Genomic DNA, 21,205 nt, shown 5'->3' on the forward strand with positions numbered 1-21,205 from the left:
CAGAGTTGGGAAGGCTGTTTAACACCACTTATATAGTATAAGAAAATAAAATACAAAGATCAAACTAGAGTTTGGAAACGGAAATCAGAATTTTTTGTTGTTTGTTTTATAGCTTTATTAGTAATAGTAATGTAATTTTAAAAGCTACTTCATCGAACAATTCTGATTATACCCATATCTAAAACAAGCTCAAAACATTTCTTAACCCATGTCAGAATAGGTTTTTGTGCAGTTTGCAAATAAAATTTATTTATGAAATAGTTATAAAACAAAGTTTTAAATGAACTCAGTAAATTGACAAAACTTTTTTTAATTAGTTTTCTGATTTCGATATTTGTAATATGAATCTTGAAATGTGATATGAAATGAAAATAAATCTTCGAATTTTATTTTATTTTTATAATCTATGTTACAAATTACGTAAATATTTATAAATTCCGTTATTGGTCCATCAAGTTCAGATAGACCAATGCTCATTCCTTAGCTTATAACAACTATTTAAAAAGTAATTTAAAAATGCTGTATAAATGAAATTAAAACGACCTTGTACAAAATAATTTTTAAAACGTTATCAAATATAGATATTAATCTTTAAATATTTCAAGAAATTCTCCGCTTTCACAAATTATTCCATTCAGTTCATTTTAAATAAATTCCCCCCAAAAAAATTCTGCAGATTTTCCAATTTATTGATTAAGGATGGCTCATAAAGAACATAGGGAGGAATCTCACGGTACATTTTTCTTCCTCTATAATTCCAAATCTTTAAGCACGATATAGTCGTTAAATAAATCAATAGTATTGGATTTTGAAAGATTTCAACGATACAGTTCCTTATTCTCTTAATCTATTGAATTATTGATGCGAGGCATATTTTTTTGCTGCGGGATATTAATCGATAAAAGATATCAAGAAGATAGAGATATTGTCTTAAATAGTTTCAAAGGGCACTAATATCTATAAAAAATTTGAGAAGTTTGAATAATCTCCTTCAAAATTACTTCTTTCTGCTGTTAAAGAAGTATTAAAATATAACAGACATCACTATTTATTTTTAATCTAGGCATGTTTTAATATTGAAAGGTTAGACATTATACATATTTAAATATCATATTTTCAAATTTTAATATAAAATGTCCTATTCATATTTAGAATTTGGGATAGAATAGATAAATATCATACTTTATTTAAAAAATATATATATTTTTTTGTTTTGAACTGTTCTTTAGTATTATATCTGGGAAGGTGCCTTACAAATTTTTCGATTTCCTAATCAATGTTTAACTTAATATCAGCATCTAAATTATAATTTTTTTACCTTTAAAATAGAGAACTCGGGTTTTTATTAAATTTAGACAAGACTTTTGCGACATAATTTACTTTTGGTCCTAACAGATCATTTTAAATATAAATGTGTTTTTGCAGGTTTAAAATATTAGGAAAATTTAAAAGACATTCTCTCGTATTTGGTTAAAATTGTCATATGGAATATAAAAAATACATTACATGGAGCTTATTCATTTAAGGAGCGGAGCGTAAGGTTGTATAATTTTAAGCCGCATTTTGAAGTTGTGCGGGATTTGATTTTTTAAAAAGAAATTTTGATGCAAACGTCAACTTTTCTCATGCAGTCAATTAAATGTTTCTGCTAATTGTGCTGATAAATAATAGAAGTTCTAAAAACTTGTTAACAAATAGTCTGTAAACCATTCTGTTTATGCTTAAAGTAGTTTTCAAAATGAAATATAGATGGCAGTATAAAGTCACGTGAATAGTAAATGTTAATTTTTGTTTTATGTATATGTAGTTTTAGTTCTCTATGTGTTTTGTCTCAATAAAGTTGTGTAATTAAAACCGGCATGGTAAGTGATTATTTTCCCCGAGACGAATAAAACCTTTTTTCATTTGTGGCGCCATTACGTGGGGCAGATGTGGATGACTCATGTAAGTGACTTTGATTTTTGAATTTGTTTGAAACTTGAATAGAATTGAATTTTGAATTTGTTTGAAACTTGAATAGAATTGAATTTTGAATTTGGGAACTTTAGAATTGAATTTGAATAACCATGTCGGTCAGTGATAATGAGACAGATGAAATTGATGAAAACTCGAAGAAAAAAACCATTCAAAAGAGAACAACATATAGAGCATTAACGACTAAACTGCTTAATAAAATAGAATCCTGTTATAAAGATGAAAATTTAGATGATGAGAATAAAAATGAAGAACTAAAAACCTTATACGATCAATTGATTGAAAAAGAATATGAGCTTGTAAAACTTAACATAAAGATAGAGGCATTTATTTCCGTTGACGAAATTGAAAGGGAAATAATTTCGGTTGATGAATATTCGGAGAAAATTTTAAAATGGAAAAGTAAAGTTAAACGAAAAATTGATAAAATTAATGAAGAAACGCAATCGGTTTCTAGTCACGAAAATTTACCTCTAAGTTCATTAAATAGAACTCCCATGATAGAACACAAAAAATTGATTTCCTTACCGAAATTAACTTTGCCTAAATATTTTGGAGACCCCTGTTTATGGCTTGAATTTTGGGCCCAATTTGAAGATGCAGTGCATAAAAATACCGAATTATCAAATGTCGAAAAATTCCATTACTTAAAAAATTCGTTGGGTGGTTTGGCATTAAATTCTATTAAGGGTTTTTGTTTGACAGATTCTAATTATGACAAATGCATAAAATTAATATCTGATAGATTTGGACGAGAGGATCTTGTAATTAATGGTCACATGACTAAACTCCTTAATTTAGAACCCGTGAAAAACTCTTCTAATTTGAGAGCGTTTCGAAATTTATATGATCAACTTGAAATTAATATTCGTTCCCTTGAAAGTTTGAAGGTCGCATCTGGTTCGTATGGCCAGCTTTTGTGTCCCATAATTCTAAAACTATTACCTCCTGATGTTAGTTTGGGATATAACAAAATAAAAGAATCTAAAGGTCAGTTTAATGTAAATGAATTAATGAAGTTTATCAAAATCGAATTAGAATCGAGAGAATCGTCATTACAGCTAACACAACCAAAAATTGATTATTCCCCTCCATATCATCGTTCGGCAAACGAATCATACGCGAAAAGAAATAATCCACACACTTCCGCCTTAACTACTATCATAAAAGATAAAAAATGCATATTTTGTTTTAAGGGACACGATTCTTTAAATTGTCGCTTATTATCACTTTTTGAGAAAAGGGCCAAATTAAAAAGAGAAGGTCGCTGCTTTAAATGCTTATGTAAAGGTCATTTGAATGTAGAATGCCAGGAAAATGTTCGATGTAAAAAATGTATGAGTCAAAATCATAACGAACTGTTTTGTTTTGGGAAAGAGAAACCGATAATAACAAATCATTCAGAAAAGCAAAATGAGGAGTCAGCAGCCACGCCTCAAAATCCTGAATCAATTATTTCTAGTATTGCGCATAAGGCCAATAGTCAAAACAAGAGTATAATTTTGCCGACGTGTTCTGTAACTGCGCGTAATCCAAATAAAAAATGTAATTCTAAAAATATTTTAATGCTTTATGATTCAGCTAGTAGCTGTAGTTTCATTACGAAGGAATTAGCAGATAGTCTTAATTTATTGATTTCTCGAACTGAGCGATTAGAAGTATATACATTTGGAAATAACCCAATTCAAAAAGATTTCGGGGTCACGACAGTTAACCTATCTCATATAAATAATCCAAGCAGATGCGCGAAAGTAGAATTATTTATTACTGATTCTATTTCTCATTGCCACGTGCAGGCTCCGAATGATATGATTAAAAGAATGTTAAAGGAATTAAATTTATCATCTGAAGAATTGTTTTCTTTTGAGGGAAAAGAGAAAATTCACATTTTATTGGGATGCGATTTAATGTGGAAATTTTATACCGGAAATAAATTAGAATTTTCTAAAGGGCTTTATTGTATTGAAACTTTATTCGGTTATTGTATTAGTGGAGTCACGCAATCTATGAATTTAAGAACTCAATCAGTTAACGTTTGTATTTCGGAAAGAAAAAATGTTACGAATTCAGATGGTGATTTAAATGCTAATTTAAGGAAACTTTGGGAAATAGATAATTTGTTTATTGGGAAGGATGATAATAGCATTTTAACTAATGATATGGAAATTTTGCGACGCTTTGAAAATGAAATAAAATTTGAAAATGGAAAATATGTGGTTAGGTTGCCTTTTAGGGAAAACTTGAATCTTTCTGATAATTTTTCGAATGCTAAGAGGAGGCTCTGGAGTTTGACTACCCGTTTTGAGAAAGATCAGGCTCTCTTTCAGGATTATAATGAAGTGTTTAGAGAACAGTTAAAATCGGGTGTAATTGAACCTATTACTATTGAGAAAGGGATTTCGTCAGACCATATGTATTACATGCCTCATCATCCAGTTATCAGAAGGGATAAAGAGGAATCGCGTACAAAACTACGCATTGTATTCGATGAATCTTCTAAAGATAAAAACTGTTATTCATTGAATGATAATTTAGAGGCAGGTCCAAATCTTAACCCTAATTTGTTAAATCTTCTTTTGCGGTTTCGACAGAATTTTATTGGAATTATAGCAGATATTGAGAAAGCGTTTTTGCGCATTTCTTTAAATAAAAACGATAGAGATTGTCAGCGCTTTCTTTGGTTTGATCAGATGCCGCCAAATGAGATTAAGATTTTTCGGAACACTACAGTTGCGTTCGGGGTTAAGTCTTCGCCATTTTTATTAGCCGCTACAGTTAAGCACCATATTGAGAAATTTAAAGGGTCACACGAGTTAGCATACGCGGCGTTAAACGATTGCCTCTATGTCGATGATTTAATTACAAGTGTGAATAATTTAGAAGACGCTATTGAACTGTGTAACGACACAAAGAACATTCTTATGTCTGCCAACATGAACTTACGTGCCTTTAAAACTAACAGCATCGAACTGTCGCAATATTGGCAAGAAACGAAATTCGAAGAACCTTCCAAAAATAGTTTGATTCCTATTAAGGTACTATGTGTCATATGGGACACCGTGAAAGATGAACTGAAATTGGATTTATCTTCCATAAACTGTTCTCTCTCAAGTACTATTTGCACGAAGCGTGCCATTTTGCAACTATCATGCATGATTTTTGACCCTATCGGGTTTATAGCTGCATTCACGATTCGAGCAAAGATATTGTTGCAAGTTACTTGGCAAAGAGGACTTGGATGGGATGATGAGTTACCTAATGATTTGAGAAGAAAATGGAAGAAATGGACATTTGAAGTTCCGAAACTGGAAGACATTATTATACCTCGTTGGTACTTTCCTAGGTCTAGTCGAGAGAACATCGATTTTCAGATACATATTTTCTGCGATGCCAGTGAATTAGCTTTCGGTACTATAGCTTACCTCAGATACATCAATGAATCAGGACAGTATGAAGTTAGCTTTGTCCTTGCAAAAGCTCGAGTTGCACCTGTTAAGAAAATTACGTTACCGAGACTAGAGCTTTTATCCGCTGTCCTTGGTGCAAGAGTGCTAGACTCCTTGAGAAGTGTTTTCCACATAACGAACAATTATTATTTATGGAGTGATTCCATGGTGACTCTACATTGGATCAAGGGGTGTGCTAACAATTGGAAACCCTTTGTAGGGAACAGAGTAATGGAAGTCCAAACGAAAACTGAACCAGAAAATTGGAGACATTGCTGTGGTATCGATAATCCTGCTGATTTGCTGACACGTGGGTGCAATGCAAGCGAATTGAAAGAAGGAGATAAATGGAGGTACGGACCTTCATGGCTAAAACTTAAAGAGTCAGAATGGAATAATGGTAAAGTTTTCAGCTCTTCGCATAGCGAACACTTGGACGATGAAGTTCGTATTGAGAAACGAAGCAAGCCCATGAACATTAATATGAATGATTGCAAGGAAGAAAGCCAGCCTGATTTTATGAACGTAATAAATAAAATTGCGTCATGGACTAAATTGCAAAGAGTATTTGCCTGGTGTAGAAGATTTATTTTAAATTGCAAGTTTCCAGCTGCAAAGATTAGTGGTTGTTTAACAACTGCAGAGATTCAAAATTCTAGAAAATCTCTGGTGAAGATAGTTCAAGAATGTGCTTTTGGTACTGAAATAGAATATCTGCATAAAGAGAAGACACTCCCAAAAAATAGCAATCTGTTGCCTTTGGCACCCTTTCTTGACTCATCGGGACTGCTCCGAGTTGGTGGAAGATTGAAGAATTCCAATCTTTCTGACCGTCGAAAACATCCAATACTTCTCCCAAAAGGTCATCATTTATCAACGATAATTGTGAGATATTTTCATGAAAGCCATCTACATGGAACTATTCAAATGACATTGTCAGCATTAACGCAAGAATATTGGATAATTGGTGTCAAGAATCTTGTCAGAAAGACTATCTCCAGTTGTGTAAAGTGTCATCGTCAAAATGCTAGAATTTTGACACAATTTATGTCTGATTTACCTTCAGTAAGAGTAATACCTTCCCGAGTTTTCTCCATTGTTGGAACTGATTATGCCGGTCCTTTCCAAGTGAAGTCCAGAAAAGGAAGAGGTGTGAAGACTATGAAATGCTATGTTTGTTTATTTGTGTGTTTATCCACAAAAGCAGGTCACTTAGAACTTGTAAGTGATCTGACTTCTGATGCCTTCCTAGCTTCTTTAAGAAGATTTACATCTCGACGTGGAAAACCTGATCAGATACACAGTGACTGTGGTACAAATTATGTTGGTGCGTATAGAGAGTTGAAACGCCTGATTGCATCACTCTCTTCAGATGAAGGTTTTCAAGGCTATCTTGCAAAGGATAATATCATTTGGAAATTCAATCCTCCTGCGGCACCTCATCATGGAGGATTGTGGGAATCTACTGTTAAATCTATGAAGTCACACCTTAAAAAAACTATCGGTGAACAGATCCTCACCTACGAAGAATTCCTAACCCTGATTGCTGAAGTAGAAGCTTGCCTTAATTCTAGGCCACTTACCCCTCTGTCGGATGATCCTGCTGATTGTGAGGCATTGACGCCTGGTCATTTCCTTATTGGTACTTCATTGACATCAGTATCGGATTCTGATCTTTCAAAGGAAGTGATTACCCCTTTACAACGATGGAGGTTAGTGCAAAAAATGAAACAACAATTTTGGAAACAGTGGTCAACTGACTATCTTTCCACTCTTCAAAGGCGACCGAAATGGCTCCAAGTAAAGAAAAATCTTGCTGTAAATGAACTGGTGCTAATCAAAGAAGATGATTTACCTCCACTGAAGTGGAAGTTGGGACGTGTGCTAGAGACTTATCCTGGAGCAGATGGTAAAATCAGAGTGGTAAGGTTGAAAACTGCAAATGGTGAGTTAAAACGTCCTATTGTTAAACTTTGCCCACTGCCTGTAGAATACAAACTTTGAACTCATACGAACTTTGAACTGTTAATTTTAATTTTTCAGTCAAATTTAATTTTCATTTTAAATCAAAATTTTATGATGGTTGATATTTGTCTGTAAGTGCATTTCATTAGATCAATTTTGTTTTTGTTATAGTTAATTTGTTTATTGTTTGTCTACGATTCACATATATTTCATTTAAGGTTGATTTAGTTTTGTGTGAAGATTCTTAAACTTAAAATTTTCTGTAATTGATTTGCTGCTTTATCTTTGAAATTAAAGTTTGAATGAATGTATAACATTTTATGAACCCCCTAAGGGTTCATGGCGGGGGAGGATGTTTATGCTTAAAGTAGTTTTCAAAATGAAATATAGATGGCAGTATAAAGTCACGTGAATAGTAAATGTTAATTTTTGTTTTATGTATATGTAGTTTTAGTTCTCTATGTGTTTTGTCTCAATAAAGTTGTGTAATTAAAACCGGCATGGTAAGTGATTATTTTCCCCGAGACGAATAAAACCTTTTTTCACATTCTAAAGAAAAGTGTGATGTAAATGCACCATATTCGAAAAATTATGTTGTTTTTTTTACTCAATAGTCTCTTAACCCTTTGACGTAGATATGACACCGGTGTTCATTTAATATTTTTTATTACTTAAATATTTTTTCTGATGCTATAATTGCAAGCAAAAATATTTTTGGTATTTTTAGATTATAAAAAACAACAGTCTTATAGTTGCGAAAAAATTCTGTTAGATTATTACAATTCTGCTTGTACTAAAATATAAAATCCAAGGAAAAAGTAGTTTGAAAATGTATGCTTTCATTCATATACAAGAATTTTTTATTTATTGATATTGAAAATTAAAGAAATTTCTCTGATTATTGTTACTCTTAAATCTATATAACTGCAAAAATGTGCAAATTTCAAAAATAATTGTTTAAAAGTGAGCTGTGTTTCGAATATTTTACCTTTAACGCAGGAAAAGACGCCTGTGTCTTATGCTGTATTTCTTAACTATAAATTATTATAATAATATTACAACATAATATTTTTCTCCTATTTTGAAAAAAAAGAATCAAATCAATGAAAAAATCAAAACACACACTCTGTCTTAAAATTTTGCATTATTTCCACCTGGTTAGCTAGTATTGACACGTGGCATATATAATAACAACAATATTAAAAATATTACTGACAAAATATTACTTACGAAAAATACGCTTAATAAAAATTCTGCGTCAAAGCGTTTTTTCGTCATTGAACAAATATAATTTACTATCATTTATATTAGTAGAATAGCGAAAAAAAGAATCAACTGAATATTAAACTGAAAAAACAACAACATTGCATTCCTTGTATCGTCTAAACTTTCAAATGAAGATCATTTGCAAAAACATTATAGACGAAACAAAATTAATAAAAACATACGTTTCATGACTTGTTCTTGTGTTCGATCATAATTCCCTTTTCTTATATATATATATACTAGAAATTTACCTAATAATTTTAATCTAGCTAGGTAGTCAAAGAATTCAATTAAAATATAATATTTAAACGCCAAAAAAATAATTTCTAATATCTAAATTAAGCGAAAAGGCAGAAGAAAAAGATTAATTCAATTTTATTTTACCTATTTGATTAATAATAATATTATATCCAAATACTAACTGAAGTCTCTTTAAAACTCTTCATAACACTCTGAATTGTATCCTTTTTTTTAAAAAAAAAACTGTATCTGATTTTTAATAGTTTGTTTTCTGATATACATACCTTAAAAAAACACAATAAAACATCTTAGAGGTGCAATCCTTTTTTTACTTCACCTTTTCTATCTTTTTTTTTTACCTAATTTTATAATTAACCGAGTTTTTAATCGAATGGTCACAGAATTTAATTAAAACTTAATTCTAGTAAATGCATTGCCTGTAGCTCTTTTTATTGTTGCGAATTGAATTAGCTTCCTAATCTTTTTATCTCCTCAAAGCATTAATTATGATTGTTTTATACTTTTCTTTCTTAAAAACGCAATCTTATTTTTCAATAATTGTTCTTTCATTAATTTATAATTTCCCTCTTTGTTTGAAATAAAAGTAATTAAATGTTATCTTTCTTTTAAATAGTTAATTAATTGAATTTTTCAGAAAATTGCAAAGTAAATCAAGTAAAGATATATTTATTCAAGGGCTAGAGTTTCCCAGAGTTATGATATTTTCTTCGCATTACAATTTGAAAAAGACTGATATTTTTTCAGATATCAATAATGCCTATAATATAAACAGTTTTATGATTCTCTATCATTGACAAAGGATAAAATAATATAATATTTGAAAATAAATATTTATCAAAATTTGCTTACTTGTTTTTCAGATATTATGCATAAATGCAACGCTGCATTTTGCAACACTGCGTGACTTGTCTATATTATAGGAAAAATAAATAATCTGAATTAAATTCTTTACAGTTCTTTAAAAACGCTTCAAAAAGTCAAACATTTCAAAATTGTTTTATTAAAAATATTAGTCAAATCAAACAAATCACAAAATCAAGCAAATGGACAATTATCTTGTAAAATCTAGCAGAGTTTTTTCAATAATAATGAACTCTCACTTACTACACTGTGAAAAAGTCCTGATGGAAAATACAAGCACTGAGTACATCCTCTGTAAAATCCATTTTTACGGTAATTTTTGGAATAATATTTTTTTCATTACAGCGATTCAGTGCTTTGACAATAAACATTATTAGAAAAATTACTCAATATAATTAATAGACTTTTTTATCCCGTCAAGTTTTACAGTAAAAACTACTGGCAACCTGAGTACTAGCATTTTAACAGTAATTTGTGCCAAATTTTTTTTCTAATAATAATTACCTGATAATAGCATAAGCCTTTAAAAGCTTTTTATGAGTTTTTTTTTCTTTTTGAAACAAGTAGCTCACTATGACAATACAAATAGCTTACAATGAAATGCAAATCGCTTACTATAACTAAACAAAGAGAACTTACAGAACAGGTTAGTTGCAATCGATATTGAAATATATTGTTCCTCTGTACGTTAAGAGTTATTGAAAACGTTGCTTTCTTAAGTTGAATGGATCAAAGTTACACATTATTTTGCACTTTGTAAGCTTGTATATACAATAGAAACAATGTAAATATATAATTTTATTTAGCAATAATGCAACGAAAAATTCGACTTCATGATATCTGAAAACAATTTAAACTAGCAATTCCATGCAGAACAAAATTTCTGTTAAAATTTTTGAGGCTCTAGTTAATCTTAAAACTAATGGAAATTTTATTCACAGAAAATAACCCTTCATGATTCTAATATTTAGAAAATCAACACTGTAAAATTTATTTCCAACGGAATATGTTGATGAACAAAAACATCTGGTATACCGTTGTATTTTCACCCAAAATCAATCTCTATTAAAATTTGAGTGCAATAGTTAATCTAAAAATAGACGGAGTCTAAATTGATTAATAATATTTGATGTTGTTGTAGTTCATTTACGTCGCACTAGAGCTGCACAATGGGCTATTGGCGACGGTCTGGGAAGCATCCCTGTGGATGATCCGAAGACATGCCATCACAATTTTGATCCTCTGCAGAGGGGATGGCACCCCCGCTTCGGTAGCCCAACGACCTGCACGCGAAGTCGAGCACTTTATGGTAGCACAGTTTAACGAGGACCAATACCGCACACCCTCGGTCCTTACGCAGACTGATCCAAGTGGGATATTTGATATGGTTATAAAATAAATTCAATTAGTATTGGGCTGGAAACAATAGAAGTTTGTGTTTTTATGGTGTAAGGAGCAGCAGCTAAAATTTGAGCATTCCAGCTAGTAAAAAATGTGTTTTTGCTAAAATTTGTTTGCATAATTCATATGTTAGTGACAAGAATGAAAGTTAATGGATGGAAAATACTGATATGATGAAAAATATCTGAATTTAAGTAACTATTAAAAAAGCGTTAGACGAGAATGCATAAATTTTGTAACCGTTGAAGAAATCCCACGGGTATGCATTTACTTTTATCTCTCTAGTAAATATTTTTCAAAATTAGTGTTCAAACTGCAATATTGACTTTTTCATATATATATATATATATATATATATATATATATATATATATATATATATATATATATATATATATATATATATATATATATATATATATATATATATATATATATATATATATATATATATATATATATATATGTATGAAATTCTTATGAAATGATGTATTTATCATGCTATAAATTAATTTATTTTTCCCGTTACATCAAATAAAAATAATCTAAAGTTACTATATTTTTTTAAAATTATCTTTGTTAACTATATTTTATACATCCTTGTTATCTATCTCTTTCAAAGAGAGACACAGAAGTAAATTTTTAATAGAAATCGCAAGCACCAGTTTTTATATTTTTCGTAAAACCAAATCAAATAACTTCAAACAAGTTCAGATTTTACAAATTTAGATATAAACAATATTTTGTATTTTTTTTGTATTTCTTTTTATCTATGCAATGCCTTCGATGCAATGCATAGGTTTAAAATTCCATGCATTTTAAATTGCTGGAAGATATAAAAATTACTTTCATCTCCATAGATTCAAAGTAGACTCATAGAAAGTTTTGAGTTCAAGAAAAAAAATCTCTTTTTAAAAGTGTTTTATGTGCTTCTATTTACAACATCATGCAAATTTAAATAGCATAAATTAGATTTAAAAGACCATTTTTTTATCTGTTGTGTATTTCTATGCATTGTCAAAAAGGTTCAGTAAAGTTATAGGCATAGGTTTACAATAAAACTGTAATGCCTTTTTATTAAATTAACGAGGCATATATGTTTAATTGTTACTACTTAATTTTTTTATTTCCATTTAAAATTTTTGCCATAAAAAATATATCAGTTTGTCTATGTTTTCCATCTTTTTCTAAAGAAAATTATCGAATTGAGTAAATAAAGGATTATATAAGTTATATAATAATAAATACTTTAATACATCCAGTATTTCAAATTACTACTTTGTGAAATAACGAGCATATTTTGTGTCAAACTACTCAAGAGCTTTTTTGAAGATCTTTTATCTAGGAAAATAAAATAAGCTACAGCTAAGAAACGTATACTTGGGGCAAAGTTATAATTTGAAACTGTATATTTAATCTTGTTAGAACAATTTTCGGGACTTTTGAATAGACAAATAACTTAAATATTAAAAAAAAGTTGTTAATTTTTCAAAATCACATATTTGTTGAAATTTTTTCACATTGATCATAATTATCAAATTCAATGTATAACAAATTTTTATTTTCTGTTACAGGAGATTTTTTTAATGGATCTTGGACATTTCTATATTGCTGATTTCAAATCTGCAAACAGTTTCTCTCTCCAAGCTACTATTTTTTTTTAATAGTATTTTAGTATGTTTTTTGTCGGAATGTAAAAGTTCAAAAACGTTATCCATAAGATTGGGTCACATAAATTTTGCGACAAATTTCTAGGAGAGTGAGGACTCATCATCAGGACTTAAATTTCCTAGGAAACCAGGCCCTAAAATGTCGTCATACGCCAGTAGATATGCTTCTGTATTCCGAACTGTTTATTCTTTTGTTTGTAAGCAAGTCATAATTGGAACGCGTGCCCAGCCACGTTCGACAACATTTTCCCCATGCAGTTTTAATGCTGATGGTGTATCATATTTCTCCAAAAAGTTTTCGTTAGATTTTCGTAACTCTGTGTTATATATAAGGTTTTTTAACTTGTTCATTTCTGCATAACAGATTAAAAATCTCATTTAAAAAAAGTTTTACTCTGAGAGAGAAATTGATTGAAATTGTGGGGGCGGAGTTATCGACCATGCCAACCTTCATCTATCAAAAGGTACCTCTTAATTGAATCAAGTTAGCATGTCTTATATACCAGTGAATTGATGTTTAATATTCGTAGTGGTAGTTACTCCACAATACTCCCCCACCAGAATTTTGTCAGAGATAGAATTCGATGAACGGTTTCCACTTAGTTGCTGTACTTGTGAAAGACCGGGAGAGCTGGAATTAAGATCACCGGGTTTTTGAGTGCTGAATGTGAGAGGTGTATTAACTTCACAGACGTGGTCGCTCCTGTGTTGCCTTTAGCAGTCGAGTGTATGCTGGCCGACGTTGTGTGTATGCTCGAGACGAGACTGAGCAGCAACAGAGTGAGGAGGTGGATAATGTTGCAGTCACAAATATCAAGTCAACTGTTCAATGTGGATCATCCAGTGAAGTAGGCGTTACTGTCAAGATATTTGCGAAGTGGGTGTTACTGCGTGTTCAAATCACGTCCGAGGGTCACCAATGTGGGGGCTGAGTTATCGACCATGCTAACCTTCATCTATCAAAAGGTACCTCTTGATTAAATCAAGTTAGCATGTCTTATATACCAGTGAATTGATGTTTGATATTCGTAGTGGTAGTTACGCCACAAAAATATTAAATCACCAACAAAAAATTATCTAAGATCTGTTAAAAATATAACGCAACTATAAAGAATAAAACATTTGTTATCGTCTAAAGTTTGTATGGATTGCAAACAGAAAAATTACGAAAAAGTGAAATTAAACTAAGTAAATAAGTAATATTCTCGATTTGTACAGTAGCACTAAATATTAAAGAATATTAAACTCTCCAATGCATTGAAAAGGAAAAGGAAACGTTTAAAAGGCCTGAGTATAAATGAAGATGAAGTTTTTGGCGTCGCACCATTAAAAAAAACTATGAAAGCACGCATTTGACAAATGCGTCTGGGAGTTACTTCAGCGTAGTAAGATAGGTGATAAGGAAGAATTCAAAATGAATTGCGTTTTTAAAGGATAAAGTTGTGGAGATGAAATGTCTCTCCGATCAACTGTGACTAATGTTGATGTTGCACAATCGTACTCGTGCGTCTAATAAATCATCGAAGACTCCAGGTGAATCATGCGTTTGACTGCTTCTCCCAAATCTTAAACTGTATAGTATCTTTCATCTATCATGGTCATGTTCATATACTTAGATAAGGTGATAGTGGTACACCGGGTACTGCTGCAGATAGAATGGGGAAGTTTCAAATCCAATCATGAAAAATGATTTATTGTATGAGATTTTGGTAACGGTTGGAAATAAGTGGAAATTAGGACTTGAAATATTTTTATTGGAACTGTTATCTTATAAAAATTGTAAAAACTGATTCGATTTGTTTTTTGAATACTATAGAATGAAAAGATATCTTAAGCTCTATACACAATAGATACACTCTTATGATTATCATTATACATTACAATAGATCTTAAGCTCTATACACAATAGATATACACAATATATCTTAATATATCACCACACACAGAAAAAATATTATGGTCAAAAATACCAGAATATAATACAATTTACCATGCTTCTGGATTTAGAGGAACAGTAAAAGCCCAATAGTTTTAACTGAAGCACTTTAGTACGGATTTTGGTAAAATTAACAATAAAATATTGTTATATAATCTGTGATAAAATTTGCTAAATGCGGTTAAATTTGGTAATGTTGTGATTTAAAAACCATTTGTTCGGTTAAATTTACTTTACATTTTCGTGTGTTTTACTAAATGTGAGGTCATAAAAATTTAAATTTTTGAAAACTATAATCGGTAAACTGAACGCAAAAATTACCAAATGAATGATTAAACATTTCATTTTGGTATTTAATAACATAATTATGTTTGTTTGTTTTTACCAGAAATGCCATTTCCATACAGTACGATAGTTTTACGAATAATGTTTTATCCGTGAATATCGATATAACGTTATACATCTTAACATTTAGCGTTATACATTTTAACATATAGCGTTATACATCTAACATTAACGTTATACATCATTACATCCTAAATTAATTCAATATACGCCAATTCTCTTTGCGTTTATATTTAGTCAGTTCATACTTCAAGGTATTCTATTTCACTCCCTATTTTAAGTTATACTACGTAATTTTCTGCCAAAAAATCGCGATATTTCTTTTCAAAGCTAAGTATTTCAAAGTCCTTAGATTTTAATCTATTTAACCATCTCTTAAAACGTTGCATCAAATTATACATTGTATCAATTTATGCGCCGCGTCAATTTACTTCACACTCATCCATAATTCGCGTCAATCTTTTTTCCCGTTCCGTCATACAGTGGTGGGAACTCGGAAACACCTGCCCCAAAACTGATACTTTAATTAAGTTTTCTAAAAATTATCAAATATTGGTTTTCTAGTCCGCTAGTTAACAATCTAAGATTAGAATTTCAATATTCGAAATAGCGGATACAAAATGATGGCGTTTAAATGGCAAAAATTGAATCTGCCTAATTAATCATAAATATTACTTCAAAAAAGCTATATTTTATTTTTATTTGATACATTTAAGTTTGATATGTAATTACTAGAGATCTTTTATCCGAAATTTAATAAATCACTATTTCAAATAAAGAGTAATAAGTAAGCAAAATATGCATCTTTCTGAACTAGTTAATACTTAACTTTAAGTTAGGTAGTTACGCTAAATATTAACCTGTTCAAAAATAAGTTTATCCTTGAATATGTAATCTAATCTTGACCAAAAATTAATTGATATCTTCAACTCAAACAGTTGACATTTCTACAAACATTGTTATGAAAGTTTTGATTTATGAATATTAAAGTTCAAAAATTCTAAGGCAAATATAAATTGATTATATGTATATTACGGGACGGTTATATAACGGTTATATAACATGCACATCATTTACATAATGATGTGCATGTTACTGTGAATGACCGAAATCGGTGGTTTTTGACTTTCACCGGTGAATGTTGACAATCACATAGTCGCTTTGGTGAATGCCCAAAATATTTATTACATCCGATTTGATATTAATTTATTCGTGGATATCATTACATTTATTCGATATTTTAATACTTATTGACGATACGTTAGAAGAAACATCAGTGATTGGAGTATCGGGCAAATATATACTGGCCAATTATACTTGACCTTAAAAAAATATCAGTGCAGGGTATACCGGGCAAATGTATACTGGGCAGTGGCACTGAGCCTTAAAAAAACATCAGTGTAGGGTATCCCGGGCAATGGCACTTGACCTGAAAAAAACATCAGTATAGGGTATACCGGGCGAATGTATACTTGGCAGTATCCCTTGAGCTTAAAAAAACATCAGTGTAGGGTATATCGGGCAAACGTATACCGGGCAATGGCACTTGACCTTAAAAAACCAATGCCCGTTATACATTTGCCCGATATACCCTACACTGATGCTTTTTTAAGGTCAAAGGCCACTGCCAATTATATATTTGCCCGATACTCCAAACACTGAGATTTCTTCTAATCTATCGTCAGTAAGTATTAAAATATCTAGTAAATGTAATTATATCCACGAATAATTTAATATCAAATCGGATGTAATAAATATTTCGGAAAGCGACTACGTGATTGTCAACATTCACCAGTGAAAGTCAACAACCACTGATTTCGGTCATTCACAGTAACATGCACATCATTTACATAATAAACTCATCAGGACGTTTATTTCATACTTTGCCTAAATAGCATCCGTCATTATATATAATGTCGGCATTTCATACTTTGCCAGTCACATATATATTATATAAACTCATGTTTGTGAAAACTGCAACACCATGAAGGAATCGTCATAATTGAATGAAATTTAATACACAGTTAAGTGGTAGTAGTACAAATAAATGATTAAATTTTCAAAGCAAAAAAACAATAACAAGAGATCAAAATTAGTATTTTGTGTAGACACCACGCGCAGCAATAAGTGCTGCTACACGACGTGGCATGGAGTCAAGCAAATTTTGACTGACTGTCTGAAGAAAAGCATTCTATATTGTTAGTATACGTACCCAAAGTTCGTCTGTTGAAGCAACAGGACGAAGATCACGAGCGAGACGCTGACCTACGAAATCCCACATATGTTCAATCGGTGACATATCAGGGGAATACGCAGGCCAAGGAAGAAACTGTACCTGCCGCGATGCAAGGAGGCATTGCGCAGTCCTAGCAATATGAGGGTGGGCATTGTCCTGTTGAAATACAGCGCCTGGCAAGGCTTGAAGGAAAGGAACAGCTTGAGCTGTAGAACTTCACTGATGTACCAGTTGCTGTTGAGATTACCCACAATTCGTAGCAATTGAGATCGTCAATGACTTGCTGTGGCACCCCAAACCATAACTCCGGGTGTTCGTCCACTGTGGCGTTCGATAATGCACTCCGGAAGGTGGCGTTCACCGGCATAGCATCTGGCACGAATGCGGCCATCATGGTACAATGAAACACCTGTACTTATTGACCACTGTGCTGCCAGTTGCCTAGAGGGAGCCGTACAGTCCGTCAGCGCCATGCGGACCAGGTGTCTATCACCTCGAGCTGACGTTACATTTCGGGGTCCACTCGCGGATTTCCGAGCTGTCCGACACTCGTCCGTCCACTGCTTCCAAACACGCATCACTGTGCTGCTGAAACGCAGCACACGAGTGGTTACTGCACGATAAGACAATCCAGCTTCACGAAGGCCGATGATTCTCCCCCGTTAAAACTCCGTAACTTGTTGAAATCTCGCTCTCTTTTGTCGAGGAGGCTTAAGTAACGACTGAGCTAACGTTTACCACTAGCAGATAATCATACACGCCTCGCTACAGTCGCCTATTTATTCGGATCCATCCGCCGTTCAGAGAGAGCTGCTCAGCATACGCATGCGCTACTGGTCTGAAATTCTAATCATTTGCATATCATGCTCTACTTTGCATTTCCTGAAAATTTCAGCTCACTCGCATAAGTCCTTCATGGTGTTGCAATTTTCCCAAACATGAGTTTATATATATATTTTCTTAATTTATTATTCAAAACGAAACACTCTGTCTCACACTTTTAAATTCACATCCTGTCCTTAAATCTAATTTTGGCTCAAGCACGCATTATTAAAAGTACCCTTTTCCCTGAGATATATATATATATATATATATATATATATATATATATATATATATATATATATAACCGGCAGGACGGTTAGAAGTCCAATAAAACGTTGCGAAATTTGTTTCAGTCAAGTGATTTAAGAAAAGTATTTTTGTGTTATATAATATCAAACAAGCTATTGATACTATTTAACTAAAAAGCATTAAAAAAGTATCACAAACGGGTTGATCGCTATAGCCTCCGGCCCCGCACCAACCAACCAAAATCACCATAGTGATATTTTTCCTTCACTTGTTGCTGAGGGTGGCAACGAGTGACTGAGATGGAGGCCATGTGTTTTAAAATGTAACCAAGTAGTGTGTGTTTAGAAGGGAGATTAAAAAAACTATCTCCTACAATTGTACCATGAATAAATTTTGTTTTAACATTTTTAATAAAGTCTTATAACTGAAGCTTTTAAAAAGTGTTATAAAAGTAATATACGCTTAAAATGGTAAAAACTTTATTAAATACAGTTTTATTTATGCTTCATTTACGCTTCCGTGATATCCTACTCATTTTGCATTTAATCTATGCATTGTATATTATTCTCGACTTTAATTAATTGAACGTATTCAATAAATTTCTACTAAACGCATTTTCTAAATTTGAATTATTCTTTTTGTAAAATTTAATTAAAAGTATTCATTCTAGATACATAAATTTATTTTAAAAGACCGGTTTTAGAAGACAGTTTCATAATTAAATACGTTTAAACTTTTTAAATTTAATTTATTATCTTTTGTATGCAGTCGGTAATAATTTTTTTTCTTTGAAACAATATTTTTTAGTAAATTAATATGTTACTGAAAATAGATTTCAATTTCATTCATGGAAAATACGCAGTTAAGGAGTCTTAATTATTACTTGTTTTGAAATTTTTATACTATATATTAAATTCTGTAGGAGTCAAATAATTTGTTTATACCTTGTACACAGTTCAATTAATTTCCGATAGAGCAACATATGGCCAATTAGTTTCTTGACTCGACGTTGCTAAGCTAATGATGAAAGTAAGAAGAAATATACTATATTATTGCTCCTGTCCCTCTTTATCATTATTATTATATAAATACTTTGATTTGTACCAAACTTACTAAAAAATACATTTAATATTGGTATCTAATTAAGGTATTTGGGTAATACGTTTTTTTAATGTACTTTCGAAAGTAAGTACCTGGAAAAAAAACTGAAAGTCAAGTAACGGGCATTTTTTTTTACTTTCTTGATTGTCGTAAATAACCTCGTACGTAGAAATTGTCAAATGAATATAGTTAATCTTCTTTTGTTGGGATGATTTACTAAAAACGTACTTTGCTTTAATCTAGTAACGCAAAGCCACCTGGATAAGCAACATGTTATAATAATTGGGGAAAAATATTTTAACTTAATTTTAGCTTATGCATTATTTCAATTATAAATTATAAGTTATTTAAATTGTTAGATAAATTTTATTGAAAAGTATAAGTGAAATAGTTTCCACTCATTACTATTATTTGGCTATTTATCAAATACCAAGTTTTTTTTTATGAAAAAAGATAGTTAAATTAAAACTTATTTCTCGAGAGAAAAAATTATATTTCACACTTCTAGCAAAACTTTTAGCAGCATCGATTAAATATTTCTGGCAATGAATTAGAATTTAAAGGAAAAAATATCTAGTTATACAGTTTGATTTTTATTTAAAGTATTTTTCACGAAAAATATGACACTTGAAAAAGTGTTATAGGATAAATCAGATTATGTCCCAAAATTAGGAGTGTATATTCTGACTATTACGGAATGACAAATATTTTGGTACTTGGTATTTGTCATTTTTTTAGAACAATTATAAAATGACAAATATTTTATGAGTTATATAAAAAAAATCAATTAGTTTCAGAACTAGATTATTGATTAGAACATATTATTTGCATGATTTGTCTAAATATAAATATTTTGTGAGTAATTACATGGATAATTCGTCTTCCCATTTAGAGTATCTCAGCATGACGACACATTAATAAAGTATAAAAATAGTGCGTAAGCGCACAATACCATTATGTTTCACTGTTGAACATAAGTTTATTTTTGTTTTCACAGTTATCGGAAATATCTTGTTGTGCCATCAAGAAAAGGAACTTAAAATGGCACAACTTACACAAAACTACACATCATTAACACTGCGAACTTGGTATTTGTCATTTCTCTAGAACAATAGCTCTTGTTTCTCGGATCACGGAAGGGCGCTTAGAGTGGTAAAAGATCGTAAAAATTACGCTTTTGATGATGGCATTTTGGAGGAGAGTGATGAAAGCAGAAAAAAAAATAATCCACGATTGCTTTGTTGAGACGATCAATTAAATTATATACCGAGGACAAGTCGGATATAAAACATTTGTCACTTGAAGTTGGCAACAGAAACGCATGTCTTGTTAAAGACCTGGCTGGCAATTAAGCTACATTGTTAATTAAAATGCACCATTTATTAAATCTGAAAGGGAATAAGTGTGAGGGACCAACTACATATAAAATTATATTTCTTAATTGCTTTATTAGTAGGTCTTGCTTTTTATTATGTATCCCGTAGTTTTAGATTTGTATAAATCATTTACATTTACTCAAATATCTTCAAATAGAATATAATTTACCGTTTAATTAGAGTAGTGTCTGTGTATATTTATAGCAGTAATATAAAAGTGGAAAGGAAATAGCAATTAAAAACGATTTTATAAACGGAAATTGATTTTTTTTTAAAATTCAAGTCAATGGAAG

At 31.0% G+C, this 21,205-nt stretch overlaps 1 protein-coding gene across 1 annotated transcript; it reads left to right on the plus strand.

Moving 5' to 3' along the window:
* Positions 1-2,066: 2,066 nt before the first annotated feature.
* On the plus strand, positions 2,067-7,424 carry LOC147806480 (uncharacterized). Its single transcript, XM_087149644.1, has 2 exons — positions 2,067-2,376; positions 2,680-7,424. The coding sequence occupies exons 1-2, from the start codon at positions 2,067-2,069 to the stop codon at positions 7,422-7,424; spliced, it is 5,055 nt and encodes a 1,684-aa protein (XP_087005770.1).
* Positions 7,425-21,205: the final 13,781 nt, after the last annotated feature.

Source organism: Parasteatoda tepidariorum, chromosome 8 (genome assembly GCF_982258835.1).
Source record: "Parasteatoda tepidariorum strain Cologne lab strain chromosome 8, Ptep-v5.0, whole genome shotgun sequence".
Lineage (NCBI taxonomy): Eukaryota > Metazoa > Arthropoda > Arachnida > Araneae > Theridiidae > Parasteatoda > Parasteatoda tepidariorum.